The sequence below is a fragment of the Pyrgilauda ruficollis genome, unplaced genomic scaffold (assembly GCF_017590135.1).
Source record: "Pyrgilauda ruficollis isolate IOZ18807 unplaced genomic scaffold, ASM1759013v1 scaffold3, whole genome shotgun sequence".
NCBI lineage: Eukaryota > Metazoa > Chordata > Aves > Passeriformes > Passeridae > Pyrgilauda > Pyrgilauda ruficollis.
The window spans coordinates 22,484,377-22,501,198 of NW_024524377.1; the positions used below are offsets into that span (position 1 = coordinate 22,484,377).

A 16,822-nucleotide genomic window follows, 5' to 3' on the forward strand; every position below is an offset into this window, starting at 1 on the left:
CTGTCAGGCGTCCAAAATTTTTTTTAGAAAGTAGGGTTTTAAGTTGTAGAAGGGCACAGTGTATCCCATCTGCTTTTCCTAACAGAGTTTTCAAGCCAGGTGTTTTGTTAGTCCAGCTCTAACCCCAAAACCTTCTCATTAGAACTTTCTAAACTGATGAATAAACATTTTGGTGCATTCTCCTGTCTTGATAAGGGATTTATATTAGTGCTGGAGGTAATAATTACCTGCATGTTGAGGATAATGTTTTCATTTTCTTCAGCAGCAGGTTAATCTTTGTTACCTCCTCTACTAATGGAATACTGCAGTGTTCCTTTCTGCTATTTTATGGGTGTATTAGGATCTCATGACTTCCATAGTCTGCTAAACAAGAAAATGAAATGTTTGGAAAACTGCCAGCATAATGCTTTTCAATACCATTTTAGGTGTGTGGACCAGAATTAGGTGCAGTTTGTATACATTTAGTCATTCTGTAGCTATTCAAGTTAAAAGAGATGTTCTGAATCATAATGCAAGGGAAATCCCACCAGATGAGCTTCAGGTTTTAATTAGGTTTTATGCACTTCATTGTTTGTTACTGTAGTCATGCCTCATGATCACCATAGTCCTTAAGAAAGCTGGTTGTACCCATGGCTCCTATTGAAAACCCACTCTTCATTCACAGAAACAGCTTTGCACAGTGCCAGGATACCATTGCTACAGTAACACAAGCATTAAATATCTGTACTTGCATTATATTAGTAGATAATTACAGCAGAAAGTACTGAAAGAACATATTCAAATTTGCAAAGTTCTAGCACTTGAAATAGAAAGTGAGAAATCATCTTGCCAATCCTGCACTAATAAATTTTTTTGATTTCTGGATTGAAATTAAGGCTCTGAGTGCAATATCCAAGGCATGAAAATGGTTTTGAAGCACCAGATTCAGACCCATAAAGTTTTGATGTGCCAGTACATCCTGAAGTGCAGCTGCTATTGCAGCTGAATCTAACATTCTAGCAAATGGTGTCAGGGGCCTGTGAGTCAAAGAACATAGAAAAGTCATGTCTCTGCAGTTCTCCAGTGACATATCTAGACCACAGATAAAATCTGCGGTAGAGATTGAATTCATCACTGGTGTATCAGTCATGACTGTCCCCCCAGGTTGTTGCCATCACATGTCTTCAGCTTCTTAAGACAGAGAATGTGCCCTCTGACTGGTGAGATGAGGAGTCTGTAGACCATCTTTCCAGAATGTGTGCTCCTATTCCCTGTGCTGCACAGGCAAAGGTCTAGCACAGAGAAGGGATAAAACCCTGAGATGGAAGATGAAATCTTACATCTTACCCTGATGCAGAATGGTGTACTTAGGTACTCTGGCCTGGAAAACATTGTTGTGCTGTGTGCACTTGTGCTTGTACCAAAAATATAGCACTGTAAGATCTGTGAAGGTCTGACCTGCACTGCTGTACTGGGGGTTGGTGTATAGTCCTGGTCATCTTGGGGCACTTCAGAAATGACCTTGGCAAAATTAATTGGAGAGTGGTTTAGTTGTTAAGTAGCTGCAGAAATACACATGTTTCTGTAACACTGTGTGAACTGTGAATTTCTGCAGAATTTATATATTGGCCAAATCTGGGTGGGTTTTTTTGCGGGTGTCTCAGGGTGGTTTAACGACCCCTATTAATTAAATTCATTGCTTAACAAACTTGAGCTTTCTAAAGAGAGATTTGCCAATACATTTTGACCTTAAAATCTATTTTTCTGTATCTTTATTTTAAGAAATAACTACGCAACTTTAGTAGAAACCTTACAGTTCTAGGCAGGTGGAGCTAGAGTGGCAGAATGCACATGACAAAGCTGTAGTCAGTGCCTAATTTTAGCAAAGTTACAAAATCTTGAAAATATGTTGCTGGGAAATAGTATTGTAAGCTCACATATAATAATATAATCAATATAATAATTGATAGTACTGTAAGCTCACATATAATGCCCCAGGCATTTGGGGAAATCCTTGTCTGGAAATAATGCAAAGAAACAACTTCTTGGAAATAGTTTGGGGGTTGGTTGGGGTTTCTAAATTTTTTTTTGTAATTTTAAAGGTTGTGATAGTTGTTCAAGGTAGCATAGGTTCCGTTAGCTTGTTTTGGTATCATCAGTAGCACAAACAGCAGGGTAAAAGAGTGTAGCCAACCCCACTGCTCCAGTGCCTACCCACAGAAAAATAAAATAGACAAAAATGTGTGTTATGAAAATGAGTTCTCATTTGTAACTGTTCCCCAGTTACTACAAAGCCTGGTTCAAAACTGTGAAAAGTGTTTCTGGTGCCATTCATGATCACTGAAGTGGTAACAAGAAATCTCTGACTGTTTAGAAATCCTTATGGTGATGGTTCTGGCTGTTTTTACTTTTGTTTTTTTATCCTGTAGCTAAAACTTTTGTTCACAGTTTAGCTAATTTCGTATATTGAAAGCTGTTTTGTGAACAAGCAATTATTTTTGGTTTAAATAAGGCAAAGAACTCCATGGCCCATGATTTAAGATGTTATATTTTCTTGGAAGAGATAAATGGACTTTGGAAGAGATAAATGGATTTTCTTACTCTTGTTACCTAAAAAGATTCACATACATGTTTTTAGGCAATGAATTTTCAGCAGGACTCTGTCTTACAGCAAAGATTCTCCTGTGGTACTGATTTTAGTATACAAAGTTGGCCCTGGGTATCCAAAGGGAAGGCAGTGGGCTTCACTTCTGGCTTTATTGTGGATACATTAGTATGGAATGTATTCTAAAATTTAATCATTGCTTTGTGATGAGTGAGTTGTAGCAACCAAAATACTTTCTTGATTTGTCTAAGTGAAATTTTATTCTATCATAAGATTACCAGTCCTAATTTAGCAAACTTTTGCAGTGCAAGAAAACCTGCTCATGGCTTGTTTTTCAGGTCTTAAAATAAAGGTTTGGGAAGGCATCCTTACACTTTATCTAGTTGAAGCCTATGTCAAAGACAAGCATAGAGAGCAGTTGTAAAATAAAAAAGGATAAGTGAAGGCATCTTATAAAACAGTGTCAGTAAATTGATGCAAACTACTAAGAATGGAAAGGAGAAGGGATTTTTTGAAACTGAAAGAGTGAGGGTAACAGAAAACCCAAAGAACCCTCAGCTGTTAGTGTGGCTTTAGGGGTGGCAAATTCAGCAGTAAGTTGAAGAAAGAGGTTGTAATCAAGTATATGTAGTGATATGTTTAGTACAGTGTAGAGATCTTCGAAACATTAGAACTGATTTAATATTTTTTGATACTGACTCTGTATTCCAATGCATACCACTGTTAGTAAATACACTGCGTCTTTTGTAGACGGTGGACATTCACAAAGAGAAAGTTGCTAGAAGAGAAATTGGTATCTTGACTACAAACAAAAACACCTCAAGAACTCACAAAATCATTGCACCAGCTAACTTGGAGCGACCAGTTCGCTACATCAGGAAACCTATTGATTATACAATTCTAGATGATATTGGACATGGAGTGAAGGTAGGTGATATTGTTAAAACAGCCAAACTGCAAATTCATTGTCTTTGTATATTTTCAAAATAACCTGCTTTTCATGGTAATATACCAGTTTCTCCTTGCCTGGACAATGTGTCTAAAAACATGAGAGGAGTCCTGTCTGATTTCCAGTTGTCCCTTTCCCTTCTCTTGTCCCAGTGTTTCTAAATGTTGCAAACTCACCGAATCTGATTGAGACTGTGAGTCTCACCTTCAAAAATGGTTCTGAATATCAACTTGTGTGATGCTGCTCTTATTGCCAGGGATATACATGGGGGCTGAAGGGCTGATGACCATCACTTCTCTGCATGAATTAGCACCACAGAGTGTGATCCAGCTGTAATTGCCACTGGTTTACTTTGACCCTCATGTAAAGGAAGGGTTTGCATGAGAAATGTTATGGGCTCCCTTTTCTTCTTTCTGCCAGGGTCAGTTATACACAAACCCACTGATGTGCTTTGTTAAAGGGAGCTCTCTGCAACTTTTGTGCCATATGTGGTTTTGGGATGGGAGTGTTACTGCCAAGTTTAAAGCCAGCTGGTTTTCCCTTGCCAAGATAAGGAAAAAAGAAGGAATTTCAGGGCAGAGATCAGACTGGCTGTAGCAATGTACACAGCAGCAGTAGTATAATGTGTGAGGTTAGGTATGTGTTTTTAAAAGCGTATCCTGAATATAAACACAGTCTTAGCAGGTGTGAGCTCATTGTTAACTTGTGCTGCCAGGAAAACAAGTATGGAAATGAGAACACTGACAGTATTAAAGTTCCAGGAAATGAAAGGTAAATAGCACAAAGTGACGTCATTTTTACAAGACAAACTAACAAATCTGTAAACCTGCTAAGTAGCAGTAAGGTAAGATGCTTCTTCCAGTCAAAGTACACAAGAATTTCTTTTGCTTGACTTGTAACTGGATATCTCTGTTGTCCTATTTGATTTGTCTGCTTGGTTGGCCATTTGAGTGGCAATAGGTTGTTTAAACTAACTTTTAAAATTCAAATTCTGAGCAGTTTGATTTAAGTATCTTTCCCCAGTTTTACTTAAGGTCTTTTCAACATCCTGTTTGTAAACTGGAATGTCTCCTTCCTCCCATCTCTTACCCAAAGAGTCAACCTCTGAACAGATTTTAAAATAGACAAATAAAAAAGCATACCAAACTTTAATAACTACAGTTTTGACCAGGAAATTATTACCAGTTGTGTGTTAAAATCTGCTACCAATTTTGAATTTATGCAGGTCAGCAGATCTCCTTGTGGATATGGATGGAGAATATGCATATGAACCTGTAGGATTGCTGTTGCTAATATTTTAATCATCACTTTTTGTTTTAGTGAGATAATTTTAAAACTCTTTAAAGAGTAGTTTTTAATTGCTCTGCAGCACAGTTGTATTTAGCACTGGCTCTAAATCATTATAATTGGTATCCCACTTACCTCAATGTAGCAGTCATACTAAGATGCAATGAATTATGTTCTTCTAAAAGAACATAGTTCATCAAATGGATGATGACTCAAGTGTATTTTACATCCATTTGTTATGCTTGTGATAGACTTAAATTGTATTTACCATGTACTGTGTTTATCTAGAAAATGAAGAAATATTGTGAAATACTTGTGAAACAATGGTCAGAGAACTTGAAGTCATGCTGTCCTTAAGATTGTAAATGTGTTCCAATTAGGTTAATCCTGTGTTTAGGACAGAAGAAAGAAGTGCTTTCTTGCTGATGAGGGAAAAGGTGGCCAGTTGTGCTTATGAACCTGTTTTTGTTCTGCTTGAGTAACTCCAGATTAGTTTATTAGATCTCTGGCTCTAGAACAGAGAGAAAAAAATGAAATATATAGAAGCTTTAAATTTTGTATATATAGCCCTGTATTGTTTGAGCTGTGATACCTCTCTCTTCAAGTGAGCATTCAGAAGTTGTTGCATCAACAGCATTGAAGTTCCAGTTAGCATCAGGGTTCCTCAGTCTGCATTCTTTGTCCTTCTTCTGCTGAAGGGCTTCTGCTCCTGTACTTGGACCTGGAATTATGTATTTTCAGGCCAGGAAAAATGCTGATGCAGCCGACATTCATTGCAACCCCTGAGAAAGATGGCAAGCTGGACAGAATAATGCAGGAATAAAAGGGAGGCTTCTTGGCTGAGAAATTCAGTATGTCATGCTAAGAGAAGTGGTGCAGGCCCTTAAGCATCTTCTTCCTTCCATTCAGAAATTTGAAGCGTAGTGGAGACAATGTTCAGGAAGGGTTGCTCTATAGCATAGTTTCTAAATAGCTGTGATAGAAGTCAAGTGCTTCTATATCATCCCAGCAGTTCTTCCTCATTTTCCCTCCCTGAAGCTACAATGCTGCAAAAGTCTAAAGAATCTTTTGTGTCAAAGAGACTTGCTTTCAATTTTTTTCCAAATGTTTCCCAAGTTACAAAGTCTTCCAACCTATTATTCCCGCCAAAGAGTTCTTTAGTCAAGAAAATGGGAAAAAAGTAAGTGTTCCCTTCAGAGAGGTGTGTATTAAGGCATTGTAGTTATCAGGCAGTGCTGCTGAGGTCTCTGCAGGTGAACCTCCCAGTGTAACTGACCACTGGGGCCAGTACAGGGGGACCTGGTTTTCCAGTATAGCTGTACGAGGCAGAGACCATATTGGTAAATTGATCCACAGAACTTTAAACTCTTTGACAGGCGATTTCCTAGTAAATCAGATTATGTTTCTTTTTAGTAGAGAAGGGTTTCTCTTAAATTGATGGAACAAATCAATCACTCTGCATGCTCTACCATTTATCCAAATATTTAAATAATTATTTATTTGAATATTTAAATATTTACCTGAATATTTGCTGTTCAGTACTGGAAAAAGCAGAAAGTTTAACAAATCTAATTATACATTTAGATGAATTGAACTAAAAACAGATCACTCAAAGGGAAAAAGACAAGTAATTTTGAAAGAAATTACTGTGGAGAAAGATGTATGTTATTGTGCCAGTAAGATGCAGTGTCAAAAAGCTAGCATTTAGGCTTTAAAGTAAGATTTTGCTGTTGATTAATGTCTTGCTTCAGGAAATGTGGATATGTGATACAGTATCCATAAAAGAGTGCTCTACTTCTTACAAGATGGAATTATTTGCTTTTGATCTTTGTTCAAGAGAGATCTCATGGCATCAGGTTAACTAACAGCATTCTCTATCAAAGAACATGCATTAGCTTAATATGCTAGAAGCTTCCATTTCAGCTACTTGTAAATGTGCTAATGCATGTGAACAATTTAAATGAGCTCAGACTCATTGATAAAGCTCAAATAAAGCTTTGACAGCTCAAATAAATTAATCTCTGAAGTTAATCCATCTAGATCTCATGATACATTTTGAAAGAGGCTGCCTTTTTGTTAACACTGTAAGAACTTGAGTAAACAGTGTACAAGCATTTGAATGCTAATTTTAAAGTAATAATTTAAAGGCATTGTAGTCAATGTATATTAAAATTTTCAGCTTGAAGACCTTTTGTTCATGACATTCTGCTTTAACCACTCTTTCTATGATCTACTGATACATTATTTTGTTAATGCTGAATGCTTAACTTTTTTCTTTCTTTTTCCTTTCTCTTCATATCCTGAAGTTCCAACTAACCTTTCAATGCTTTTTTTCCTTACCTCTTTTATTTGCTCCATTTATGCATTAAGTGGTTGCTTAGATTTAAGGTAAGAAACCCCAGGGCTGGATTTCCATTCTTCTTCTGAGATTATTACACACGGGGAGATGATTGACATCAATGCTACAGATTGTTTAAAACAACACCCGCTCTCCCTTCTGTGTCACAGAACTTCTGTTGAGTAACTCATTGTGGATAAGCATTTTGTGACATAAATTGATGTGTACATGAATGGAAGTGAACACAGTTCATTTTAAAAGCTTTATGGTAAAATATTAGCTGCCCTCAGCACATCTAGCAGATCATTTATGAGGGAGGAATGTTGTGCTAGCCTTGAGTAGACAAAAATATACATGGACTAGATAGCAGCTGCATATGAGCCTCCCCCTGTGTAATATTCTTTTTATCCTATATACGGTGTAAGTTACGGTTTGATTTGGATTAATGTTTCAGTGTGAGATTGCTCAGATAATGGGCTCCAAAGGTGTGTAACAAATTCAAATCTGTATATTATTTTTTAAAGTTGCAGTATTCTTATTTTTTCAGAAACTGATAGCAGTGCTTAAATACTCAGAGGTACTCATCTATGGGAACTTACAGAAATTTCACAATTGTGTAAAATACTTAATAACTGTTAAACAGCAAGATAAATTATTTATTTAGTTGAATATTAAATGAATAGTTCATCAAAGAACTCAGGCTGAAGTATGTAAAATTCTTTAAATGTTAGTAGTCTTAGTGGCTGCAGAAGCAGCAATAAAAAGCATCAAATTAATTAGACAAGCAGTTAAATTAAGTTACATGATATTATGGTGGAGTTCATAGTACATTAATTAATAGATAGCTTGTAGCCTTTATTGAGTATGATGATATCCTCCTCCTGAAGTGCAGCTGATTTGGGGAAAGAGAGACTGGAAGGTTTTTAGTAGTAGGTGCCACCATTGTAATGAAGGAACTGTGTTTTAGAACATAGAATGCCAGTATATAGAATGAGTATATTAATTGAAGGAAGTTCCAAGCTGACATGAAATATTTTACAGTATTTTCTATGCTTGGAAAAAGCTAAAAGAAAATCCTGCAAATTCCTGAGATTGCCTATAAAACTAAGTGTTTCTGTAGGTATCTCCATGATGTCCCTGTGAAATAGGACAGATGGTACTTTTAGTCAGGTATTTAAGTATATGTAGGTAGCATCTCTGATAACAATGGAAAACGTGTAATTTATGAGAGAATTCTCACATGTCATTTGAAATTTATTCTTACAAAGGTGTGTGAGGTGTACAGTATTTCAACTCACTCAGTGTTTACACGCTTTTAATTTGAGAATGGCAAAATGTCTCCTCCCTGTTTTTTACTGTCTGTTTACATAACATGGGTACTTCTGATGCTGAATATGTCTTATTCTGTACACACTTAATATTGGGTGATGGTTTTCTCATTGTTCTTAAAAAAACAATTTGCAAACTCAATTTTCTTTGTTGATCTCTGCAGTTGCAGTTTATAAACAAGTAATAACTATACTAAGACAAGTTTTTAAATTGTGTAATTATAAATTATATGTGAACTTACATACCTGTGCATTTTCTGCAATGGCAACAAGAGTTTTTTACAGCTTTTCAGAGTAAATATTTTTTTCTGTTTATAGGTTTGAAATGAAACAATTTTTTGCTATAACACCATTTCTTTATTTACTAGAGTGAACCCAGTCAGGAATTTGATTTGAGGAATCAAACATGTCAGTCAACTTCTCATTGGCAAAACATGAGGGTTTAAAAGAGAAAACGAAAAAAGCAAAAAGCTGTGCATCATCTCTCAGTAGACCTGAGTTATTCTTGGTCTCACTGTAGTCCCTGTGCATCAGGCTGAAAGAAGAGTGAAAAGCAGTTAGTAACCCCAGTTCTGTGTGGATGGTTATTTTACTTCATTTAAAAGTGAATGGATTTGAAGTGTTTAGCCTGTATTCCTTTTTTGTGGCTGCAAAAATCCCTTAGCCTTACCTAACAGCTATAATATTAAACTGACTGACAGTGGCATTGGATTTGTGTCTGAGTAACTTAAATTTTAAACAGATTTTGAAGAAAATTTCAGTTACAAGGTAGAGGAAAATCAATTGAAAATTACATTGTTTAAGTCTTTTTGTATTTACCAGACTTGGTTCTTCAATTATTTCGCATGGGTGGATGTGGTAAAAACAAGTAAGCTCACTTGCTTGAAGCTTCTACTTGTGGTCATTTGCCAAAACAGGGCTGAAATTTATACATTTCATTTCCAGATAAACTGGTTAATGAGCTGACAAGCAAATGGTTTGATTAGACATGCACAGTAAGTATTTGAGTGGCTGAGCACAGGCTGAAAATAAACTTATTTTGAGGTAGCAGATGATGGGCCAAAAATCTATTCATCTTCTCTGTAGCATTAACAAGATGAAGCAAGGCATGGAAGGGAGTTTTCACTCAGCCTTGGGGTGTTTTTTCCTGTAATTGGATATAAAATTGCTCAAGAAGGTTGAGGAACTGCCTGAAGGTTCTGAATATAATCCGTGAAACATCACTGACGGGACAATTTTTCTTACTAGATTTTGGGCAAAAATTATTCTTTTGACATCCTGAAAGTTCTAGAAAATACAGTGTGAATTTAAAGCACCACTTCGAAATTTGTGGCTGTGTCCAGCTTTAGAAGGAGCCCCTCCTGAGGTTTTATAATGTTGAACATCTGGTATTCAGGATTTTGAGGGGGGGGGGAGAATCAACCAACCAACCAAAAATAAGCCAACCCCCAAAAAGCCCACCTTGTTTGCTTTCTTGAGGTAAGTGCCTAATGTCTGTATAAATGCAGGACATTGATGCAAATAGTTTTGCAGTCTTGACCGGCTCCCATATCTCACCCAATATGTATTTCTGCACTTCCCGATTTTTTTTTGCTTGTAAAAATATTCCCCAGAATTAAACTGAATGAACAGCATAATTTATCGGTTTTAGCTGATTTATTTCAATACAAATTCTTTATACAGTGTAGTGCTAAAGAAATTCAGTATGTTAAAGGCTGATAAGTATGAAGGAAACTCGGTCATATATAGGACCATAAGATGGTGTTTTAATAATTGAAATCTATGAAAAACTAGTTGCCAAAAATAGAAATTGGCCATTTAAGTCTTAATTATTAAAAAAATTAAGGGGGTAGTTTTCCTGAGTGCTCTAGTCAGTGTCGTATTGTGTCTTGAAGTCATCAGATGGTACCTTTCTAAAACTGTAGCTCGACAATAGAAAATGTTGGATGAAGTACTATTGCACCCTTTTGAAACAGAATGGCCCATAGGGATCCATTTCTTTACAGATCACTTTATAGCTGTTACTGTGGGGCTGGATCCCAGAGCATTTTCTAGGATGTCTTACTTACCAAGGATCTGCTTATTAGGTAGTTTCTGTACTTTCTTCCTCAGCAAAACTTCCAATTCTTGCTCCAGTGCTGACAAACTTACAGCTTTGGTAGAAGATATTTTTCTGTGGTGAGTGAGCTTGCTAATTCATCTAGAAAAAGCTTCTGCAAGGTATCTAGTTAAAAAAAAAGAAACTTAACCAAGATCTCTTGGTGTTCCATTACTTGTGTTGGTAATTTTGGGTTTTGTTGTTTATTTTTTTTTTGTTTTGTTGTGTTTTTTTGTTTTTTTTTTTTTTTTTTCTTTTTCTTTTTCTTCTGTGAAATAGGAAGAAAAAATAATTTGAAAAAATCCCTGTGTGCATTAGGCACAGACCCTGTGCCCTATTGTATGTTTACAGGGTTGTCTTCCTGCTTTCACATCAATCAGCTGTGGTTTTTTCCTGAGCTTTGTGCCCAAGTCATTACTGCCTCGCTTATTTTTTTTTTCTGTTCTAAGCACAGTGGTTGGCTGGTTAACTGTGCAGTTGTGAGCAAAGGCACAGACAGATACTCCTTTATGTTTCTGGTTGCAGGCTCTCTTTTGCTATGCATTTTCTTAAAATGATTTCCAAGATTTAAACTAGAAATCAGACCCAGCCTGTGGGGCTGAAACAAACCACCATCAGACAAATGCATTCCTCTGCTTTCACCCTCTCATTAAATCAGCTGCATCTGGGTAGTTCCAGCTGTGCAGAACCCGGGGAAATGATGTCTGAAACAGTGCAACTTCTGGCAAATACCAGTTTACTCCAGAAAAACGATTTTTTAAACTTGACAGCAAATGCAAATGTGACCTTGAGTTCTGGTGGTTGCTTCAGATTTTAGATGTTTGTAAGAGGGATGTGTGTGGGTGAGGATTTGTCTATGGAAACTGTATTTACAACCATATGTACAAAATAGAAAAGGCAATACAGTAAAGTTTGGAAGAGAGGAGGCATTACTGGCCTTCCTTCCCCCCCAGTAGAAATTGTTATAGAAGGAGACAGCTGTGTATATTGCTTTAATCTCAGTTGTAGTTGGTGCAGTTTTAGATTTTTTTTAGCATCTTGCATGCTCTTATTTCCAAGGGCCTATCCATTTTGATCAGAACTGTTGAAATAATTGTATATTTTTAATTTCTCTTCTGTGATTATTTGGCAATAAGTCAAAGAGGAAGTTACTAGCACAGGGTTGTTTAACTTAGAGTAGCTGATCTTAAAGCTATCAGTCCTGTCAGATTTGAAGACAACCTTGTAAATTCTGATTACTTGCTCTCTGAACAGTTCAATTTCAGTGTTGAAAAGTCATTTCCAAGACCCTGAAACTAAACCTACTGTCAGTAAATTTCCTCATCTTTCAGGTTGGGGTTTTTTAAGGATAGTTTCTTTTTACTAAGTTCCTGGGCTGTAAAGGGGTCATTTTTTGTTTGGCCACATTTTCTAAAGCTTTCTTCCCATGCTTTTCAGGGATCTGTGTATTTGCAGTGTTAATGAAAATATCAAGCAGACATCAGAGCTCTGTGTTGGTGAGGCGAGTGTGAGCTCCACTTTTGGCTGTACCCAGTGTGATGTTCCAGCATCCTCCACCTCAGCCATCCTTTCTTTTCATGTAGCCATAGCTCTGGGGATGCCTAGAAGTTCATTTTTGTTCTTGCACTCATTGTATATAAAATAATAACATTATTTGTATTAAATATATGTAATTTTATATTAACTGTAAAGTGATAGCCAGTGATTACATCATCTAATCAGAAACAATAGTGTAGCCAGTTAAACCCCTAAATGGACTATTCAGGGCACACAGATTGGTCTGGCATCTGAAGACATCCAAAAGCAGAGGCTGAGTGAAATACAGCAAGTGATAATTCAGTGAGCATTTAATTAAGGTGGATTTTGTTTGTTTATGGGTTGTTTTTTTTAAACTCTGATAAGTAGGTGGCTGAGACAGGCATCTTTAATGAAAGAGGAAATACAGGGGGTGCTGCAACTTTAAAAAAAAAATTCAGATTTTGCTATTTCTTAAATGTTCCGTGTATAGAATAAAATGTATTTCATTTTACACTTTCCCTTTTCCCTTTAAGTAGTTGTAGTTCAGTGCTTACTCATCCCTCACTTGAATTAACTTTAGATTTCTTGTTGCTTAGAGTTGGCTTAAAGGACTTTATAATGCTATGCAACATAATTTTGTCTTAAATTGACATTACAGAGTACTCTTGCACAACTAAATCCAAACATCTGTTTTTGAATCTGACAAAATACCTCTTCCACTGCTTTGGTTTTCTTTTCCTCCCTGCAGACTGAAAATGTGATAGCACTGGGATTGTTTAGAGACAGAGAATCAAGTTTCAGTGGATTAGAATACTGAACGTATTACTCTTTACTCTCTTGTCAATATTTATCCATTCACAAATCTCAACATTGCCAAGGTTTTAAGTGAGTTGTTAGAGTCAAATTTTGAAGGAATAATCTACCTTCAATGATGTTTGCAAATACTCTTGAGTGCCTTGATCACTGTTTCATTTTTCTGTGGGAGATGGGGGCAGTAGCCAGGACTACATTTTAGAAAGAAGAAATTCTGTAAGATAGGGCATGACAGGAAGAACAGAGAGAGGGATGTAAGCAGACCTGTTTAGGTTTGCTGAGTGTCTCTGTGCCTAAGCAATGGCTCAGGCAGTTGTAAATCTGAGCTGTTTTGTAAGCAGACCGTGTACTGATTCCTGTAAGGATGTGTGCATTGGGGGAATTTTGCTTGGCTGGCAGACTACAGGAAGTAAAATGCACATTGGTAACAATTGTTTACAATTCCTAGATTAATCAATCAGTCAGGAATGCAAATGAGTTTTTGAAAGAAATTAGAGTAAATTATTTTATGTCAAATTTACTTCATTAGTATTTTAACCTGACAGAGGGGAAGTGGACAACCGCAGTTATATCACATCACTGCTAAATATTTTTCTCCCTGTCCATTTATTTATAAATTCTCAGAGATGAAATTGCTACAGATTTAATGGGGGGAAAAATACGCCGTTGTCTGTTTCTCAAAATAGCTTTCTCTGTGTATTTATATGTACGTAACTAATATTTAAAGTAAATACCTTTAAAAGTTTTATAATCTGTGAAAACATTAAAACATTAATAGGTGATATTTATAGATCACTTTTACTTCTCCATATGTGTATAAATCACATTAGATTGTGGCCTATTAGATAAGCCATAGTGTTTTTAAACAGTATTCAAAAATATTTGTGCAAATTTACCATTCAGTAGTGCCATGTGAAATAACTGCCTATTTCTCAAAAGATGACTGGGAGGTTCAGCTAAGTTAGGTACAGTGTCTGTATTCTCAGAGATTTAACATTGATAGCCTGAAGGCAAATTCACTTTTTTGTACAATTTCTAAAAACTATGTAATAAAGAGTCCTTTGAGCACAACTCTTGACTTCTAGCAGAGTGGAAATTGCATATAAAACGCATGGCCTCTCAGTTTTTTTTGTTTGTTAAACCTTCCCCTACTTAGAGTTGATTGCTAAAGGCATCTCCGTGTCTCTCCCCTCGACCCTGAGCTCAGTGAAGGCCGTTTTTCTCCCCGTTCTTTCATGCAGGTCAGCACCCAGAATATGAAGATGGGTGGGCTGCCTCGCACTACACCACCCACCCAGAAGCCACCAAGTCCACCGATGTCAGGAAAAGGAACTATTGGGTAAGTGCAGTTACTGGGTGGGCAACAGAAGAGAAAAGAGGGAAGATTGTTCCTTCTTCTGTAGTGGGAGAGATTTCATGGTTTTATTTAACCATTCACAAAGGTCAAGAGGTGTTATAACTGCATCCTCTTATACTGATCCTTCTTTGTATGTTAGTGTGCTGCTGCCAGAAGATAGTGGGCATCAGCAGCCTTTCCCAACAGGAACTGTTTTATCAGTGCAGAACACTTAAAATTACATACTGTAGAGTAAAATGTCATTAGCTGTGGTTTTCACAGATGGTGCTAAACAACTGAAAAATGAGTACATGGCACTGTTCATTATTTGTGTTGTGCTTGATGGAAGTAATTTTGTGCGAAGTTTATGAACCTGATTTTGACCTTACGGAAATGTGTTATAAGTGAGATGAATGCTGTTTGCTGGTGTGTTTTAATGTATATATATACAGAACATGTTGCTTTATTTTAATGCAAGATAACGGCTTACCTTTAAAACAAGAATGGGATGTGAAACAGAGTTTACTGATAGGAGGACTGAAGTACCCGAAGAACAGCCTTAATTCTTTTTTCCCCCTCATCCTACAAAATAAGTACTGCAGAGTTACAGATAAAGCCCATTTTTTAACCTCACATTGCTGATTAGGATGTAGCTGTGTTTCGTAGAGTGAGAAATCTGTGGTTTTGTGTGCGTTACCCTAACGGGCCTGTGGCATGTGCTTGTGCCGTGCAGGCGGCACTCCCCGTACCGCACGCTGGAGCCGGTGCGGCCCCCGGTGGTGCCCAACGATTACGTGCCGAGCCCGACGCGCACCATGGCCCCGGCCCAGCAGAGCCCCGTCAGAACGGCCTCGGTGAACCAGCGCAACCGCACCTACAGGTACCGGCCCGGCCTGCCCGGGGCAGAAACTGCTCCTGGCCTCCCTCTGCCGGGAAGCTCCCTCATTCACCCTGGGGACTGGCAATCTCACTGGCGTGATGAGAATGACCACTAGTAATACCAGAATAGGGAATCACTTTAAGATTGTTCACTTAATCCCCTGTTCACCTCAGTTTTAGTGATCTCACTTAAGAGTCCTTAATGAATTACTAGGATTGTGAAGTCTTTCAAGGAGGTAGATCATGATGCTACTTTACTAAAGGATTACCAAACTGGGGGAAGACTTCGTACACAGCTTGTCTCCTACATGTTGAAGGGCTACTTAGATGCTTATACTTGGACAGTCTTTGATGTTTATAGATTGAATAGGTGAAATTGTAGCATAGTGTTTTGGGGATACTGATAACTTCAAACATAGAATAAAGCTAAACTGCATTACCAGGGGCTCTGCAGGAGACTATTTTTTTTTTTTCTAGGATAATTAGTTTCATGATGTGATTAGATCTAAATACTTTCCTTGAAATCTTTACTTTTTAAACATAAGTACTTGAGGATGGCTAAACAAGTGGGCTTAAAAAGATAAGAAAACTGAGTTTTACTATCTTACAACTTTTAGGCTTTAGTAGTTTCATATGAAAGCATATGAATCACAGTCTAAGTACTCCATAAGTTTTAAAGTTATGGGAAAAAGGTCTGTATTTGCTCTGTAGGGGCTTAACAACCCTGGAATGACGTGCTTTGAACAAGGTTCTGGAAGTGTTTAATTTTTGGCAAAGTTCACTGAGGCTAACTTACTGAAAAAAAAAACCTCTTGTGTTGTAGTCCAAGTGGAGAGTTCAGGAAAGCTCAGCTTTGTATAGGTTTATATTATCCTTCTTTCTTTTCTCTTGTTCCCTGTTACTTCTCTGATATTGTAAGATGCTCTGTGAGGGTGTGAGGGATCTTATGTTCCAGCATGAGCAGCATCATATTCATACCCTGATACTTTGGATTCTTACAGCAGCAGTGGCAGTAGTGGAGGAAGCCACCCAAGTAGTCGGAGCAGCAGTCGAGAAAACAGTGGAAGTGGAAGTGTAGGTGTTCCCATTGCTGTTCCCACACCATCTCCTCCTAGTGTCTATCCAGGTAAATGGAAACTTCTTGTTCCTCTTTCTGCCTCATTTTTAACCTTGAGCATTTGCAGTTTCCTAAACTCGAAGGGAAGCCCAGAGTCATTGCTATTGATAATATGAGTTTGAATCAAGTAGTATCTTCTCTGAGAGTGTCTGATGTGCTGTAATGTTCCTTTTATGTATTAATTTGTTTATCAGAATTTTTTGCCTGGCTGCCTGCATGTGACAAGGTAGGACCGCACCTTTTTTAGCAGGCTGAGGGACACTTCTCCCTTGTCCTTTTAAGGAAATGTTTTTTCATTGGCTGTTTCATAGAAGCATGTTTTTAGAAAATTAGATTGAATGAGAGGCAGGCACAGAATAAATCTTGAGTACATCAATGCAAGCCTGAATTGTCACAACGAGATACTTGCTCAGTGTAATGGCCCCAGACTTCCCAGAAGCAGGAAGTGTTATTAGTATTTCCTTTTCCTTTGCTCAGCCTTTTCAGTGAAGAAGAGCCTGTAGTTAGCTTGCAGCAAAGTACATGATGCTTCTGAAACAAAGAGCTGGACATTTTTTGGTTTTCTCTTTATATTT

At 37.3% G+C, this 16,822-nt stretch overlaps 1 protein-coding gene across 11 annotated transcripts in view; it reads left to right on the forward strand.

Annotated features, from left to right (window-relative positions):
• ABI2 (abl interactor 2) overlaps window positions 1-16,822 on the forward strand; it is a 66,177-nt gene that overhangs the window by 31,567 nt on the left and 17,788 nt on the right. For 2 of the 11 annotated variants that reach the window (XM_041473118.1, XM_041473122.1), the window contains exons 3-7: window positions 3,335-3,511; window positions 7,191-7,208; window positions 14,157-14,254; window positions 14,985-15,131; window positions 16,132-16,256. In XM_041473118.1, coding sequence (XP_041329052.1) covers window positions 3,335-3,511; window positions 7,191-7,208; window positions 14,157-14,254; window positions 14,985-15,131; window positions 16,132-16,256 — 565 coding nt within the window. The remainder of the gene's footprint in view (window positions 1-3,334; window positions 3,512-7,190; window positions 7,209-14,156; window positions 14,255-14,984; window positions 15,132-16,131; window positions 16,257-16,822) is intronic. The other 9 variants (XM_041473119.1, XM_041473129.1, XM_041473120.1 and 6 more) reach the window with 5 other exon arrangements.